Below are 3,558 nucleotides of genomic sequence, written 5' to 3'. Positions count from 1 at the left end.
GTTGAATGTTGTTGTTTGTTTGCTCATGCACCTTGGAACAAAAGCATACATCTTTGCTTTGCTTTTTTCATTAAAAAATGTTAATATCTTGTTAGATTTATAAAAGGAAGTAAAAGTGAATCATTGACGTCACTTAAACAAATTTGTGTTACTTTTGACAGTGATAAAACCTTGGTCAAAGACCGTTAAAACAAGAATTTTGAAAGATGTAATATTAGTCTTTGTAAAATTATTTTTGTAAGAAATACGTTGCATAAGTCACATCATGAGAAATATTTTACAGGCAACGAGTTGCCAGTGTATTAAACCCTGCTACTATATCAAAAAAAAAGATGTATAGTAAAGTAGACGATAAAATTCAGAGGCAGCACTTTTTTAATTTAATTAATAGTGGCATTGATATAGTGTGCCGGAAAGAAAACGGAAAGAAATACAAGTTTATATCGTTTAGATCCAATGAAACAACTAGATGATTAGTAGATAAGAAAATAAATTAATGTATTATTCTCATTACGTCTCTCATCCCTCAGTATTTTGCGCTAGTAGATAACTGCTGAAAGGGTTATATTACGGTTTACTTTTCAAGAGGTGAACAAGATACCAGAATCGCACAATGAACTTGATCTATCTTGATATTTAAGTGAATTGACAACGATCAAACTTGATTCACTACTGGACTTTCTACCTTGGAACATCCTCTGCAATTAAGCATGTTCCACAAAAATCCCGAACAAATTCAGAAAATTAAATTTGAAGCCGCCTCTGCGCTGATCAGCCACCACCAGACTTGGAGCTGCGAGCTGCAGCCTGCAGCCGCCGCGCATCGGGCTCGCGCACGGGCCGGCAGGCGTGGTGGGGGTAGGCTGTGTAAAGTGAGGTGGGTATGGCAATCTAGCATACAGGCAAGGTAATCCTGCAGCTATTTCTCTTCATTTGCTTTTTTTTTCTTTTTACGGCTGTCTCATCTCTTCTCGACTGTGGCGCCACCGGTGAATGGTGGACAGATCTGAAAGGTCCGTGGCTGTGTCTACTGCTTTTTTGTTTTCTTCGAAAGGAAGTGTTTGTTTACTTTCATCTTTCTTTACGATACGCTGCACCGCTTGTAGTCTAGTCATGTGTCATGCGCGTGGTGGCATCTTCAATTAACCCTTCGTCGTCAATTGAACCTTCACTTAAGACGCTTTGTGTGAGGGCATGAAGCATTGCCTTTGCAGTCTTTGCAGCGCCGGCAAAAGGAAGTCTGATCACTGGCTTCTGCTTTCTTGCTTTTTCAAATACTAGGTTCAAAACAGGTTTCATTTCTGAGTTAGATTTAAACATGAATCCTCCAGAGGTTGTCAGTGACACTAGAACAACACAGCAAGATCTGGAAGAAAATGGACAGACGTCGGCAACTATTACTGATGATTCTGCAAGCAACCAGAAGACTGATCGAGAACCAACAGCAATCGAAGATGCAAAAGTTCATTGTTGCATAAAGTAAATCTCCTCACACATGCAAATTAATGCTTTTGTTGTAATACAACTACAGTATGTATCATTATCTTATTTTGTTTCAGGACTTTATCAAAAATTAGTGCCAATGTTTCCCCGAACTTGATTTGTCCAATGATGACAAAACTTCACTTTCTGGCCACTCGTTTAGAGATTTATGCAATGCTTGGTGCTCTGTTTTATGTTGTTATTTCTTTCCCCTGGGCTGAGTCAATTCGTGACTCAGCTCTTCAACTTGCTGGACTCTACATAACTGCACAGTTATTTGGCGTAGTTACAGGTTTTGCTCGTCTTCCACCATTGCTAGGCATGCTATTAGCTGGTGTATTGTTAAGGCATGTTGGCTTTTTTCATGCTGAAGGCCTATTTCTTAAATTCACTGCCACTTTGAGGTATAAATTTTAAACTGATTCTTTGATAGACATGAGCTGCTAAATACCTCATGACTTCCTCAACCTGACATCGCATGTAATTTTAACTTGCTTATTTTACTTTGCTAGGACTACTGCCATGACAATGATTCTTATCCGTGCTGGTTTGGGACTTGATGCTTCTGCCCTCCTTCGTCTAAGTATGGTTGTTGTGCGGCTCTCTCTGATTCCATGCACTATAGAGGCAGCCACTGTGGCAGTCATGTCCCACTTCCTTTTAAACTTCCCTTGGCAGTGGGGATTTTTGTTGGGGTAAGATTTGTTAAACACTGAGTAACACTCTTAAGATTTGCAATGTTTTTATCTGTATTATAACCATGTAATCTTCTATTAGATGATCTAATCTAAACTTTTTGCTTTAGTTTTGTTGTTGCATCTGTCTCACCTGCAGTGGTTGTACCTTCTCTCATTGTGCTTCAGTCTAATGGCTATGGTGAGAATAAGGGTGTTGCCACCCTAGTGATTGCTTCAAGCAGTATTGATAATATTTTTTCAATCACTGTGTTTGGAGTGGTTCTTTCAACAATATTTTCAAAAGGTTGGTCTATCTTTCACATCTTTATGTAATTAATTTATTTTATTTACATACCATCTAAAAATACTATGACTATTTCTTTAAAGGTTCTGTTACTGAAGTTATTATGCAAGGCCCTTCCGAGGTATTGATAGGAATAACATGGGGCTTTTTAATGGGGATTATCTCAATTTACATTCCTCACTGGGAAGAGGTAAGACCGTTTTTCAATGCTCGACTTTTTTCAAAGTTGATTGTATTAAAAAAATTCTAACGACATACATAACTAGATTGCATAGTTGTTATAATAATTTCTTTGTAGAGCTCTGTTACCCAATTGCGCACAATCATGGTTGGTGCTAGTGGTCTCTTGACTGTCCTTGGGAGTCAACTTGTTGATTATACTGGTGCTGGACCCCTAGGATGTATCGTTGGTTCCTTTGTTGCGGCCTGTGGCTGGAAAGCTTTCAGTCCTGTAACTTCTTATGTAAGGCCTTTCACAGCTATCCATTTCTTTAAAAAATTTGCACCAAGCTCTAATCATACATTAAATTTTTCTTCAGGCACCTGTTTTGGTCAACATGAATGAGTGCTGGTTGTTTTTTCAACCTTTTCTATTTGCACTTATTGGAACGGAAATTAATCTGAAAACTCTGGATCTTGACAATACCTTGCTAGGTCTTGGTATCATATTTGTGGGCGTTCTGGTTTGTGTTTGTTTTGAAAACTATAATATTATGTTTGTTCGTTGGAAAACTTGCATTACTCAATACTTCATTCACAGGTGCGAATATGTATTTGCTGTTTAGCTGTGCAAGGTTGTGGATTCAACTTAAAAGAAACTTTATTTGTTGGTTTATCCTGGTTACCTAAGGCAACGGTGCAGGTTAGTGAACTTTTTTCTCTCACCAATAGATTTCAGATTCCCTGTAATATCTTTTACTGAGCGGAATATTCAGTTGCATGTTTTTTAATTTATATATTTATATTTTTTTTAAGGCTGTTTTAGGACCAGTTGCACTGGACTATGACGGTCAACATTATGGGTATGTGTAAATGCTTATTGTGATGGCAGATATGGTTTTGAACCAACATTGTATTTTCAAATTAGTCTTAATT

The 3,558-nt window shown here is 37.7% G+C and overlaps 2 protein-coding genes across 3 annotated transcripts in view; one reads left to right on the top strand and one right to left on the bottom strand.

Annotated features, from left to right (window-relative positions):
- LOC113209722 (SPRY domain-containing SOCS box protein 3) overlaps positions 1-777 on the bottom strand; it is a 7,166-nt gene extending 6,389 nt beyond the window's left edge. The window contains exon 1 of the mRNA XM_026427398.2: positions 686-777. The gene's annotated coding sequence lies outside the window, so the exon portion shown is untranslated. The remainder of the gene's footprint in view (positions 1-685) is intronic.
- Positions 778-936: 159 nt separating this feature from the next.
- Positions 937-3,558, top strand: part of LOC113209671 (sodium/hydrogen exchanger 9B2-like) — a 4,286-nt gene continuing 1,664 nt past the window's right edge. Inside the window, exons 1-9 of one of the 2 annotated variants that reach the window (XM_052273493.1) lie at positions 937-1,186; positions 1,282-1,479; positions 1,560-1,886; positions 1,995-2,177; positions 2,288-2,463; positions 2,547-2,653; positions 2,762-2,926; positions 3,003-3,146; positions 3,224-3,325. In XM_052273493.1, the coding sequence (XP_052129453.1) occupies positions 1,319-1,479; positions 1,560-1,886; positions 1,995-2,177; positions 2,288-2,463; positions 2,547-2,653; positions 2,762-2,926; positions 3,003-3,146; positions 3,224-3,325 (1,365 nt within the window). In that variant the 5' untranslated portion in view covers positions 937-1,186; positions 1,282-1,318. Of the gene's footprint in view, positions 1,480-1,559; positions 1,887-1,994; positions 2,178-2,287; positions 2,464-2,546; positions 2,654-2,761; positions 2,927-3,002; positions 3,147-3,223; positions 3,326-3,558 lie in introns of both variants that reach the window. The other variant, XM_052273486.1, reaches the window with a different exon arrangement.

Source organism: Frankliniella occidentalis, unplaced genomic scaffold, assembly GCF_000697945.3.
Source record: "Frankliniella occidentalis isolate FOCC.00 unplaced genomic scaffold, Focc_3.1 Scaffold7, whole genome shotgun sequence".
Lineage (NCBI taxonomy): Eukaryota > Metazoa > Arthropoda > Insecta > Thysanoptera > Thripidae > Frankliniella > Frankliniella occidentalis.
The sequence above is the reverse complement of the archived record's forward strand: the minus strand, read 5'-3'. Positions and strand labels throughout refer to the sequence as shown.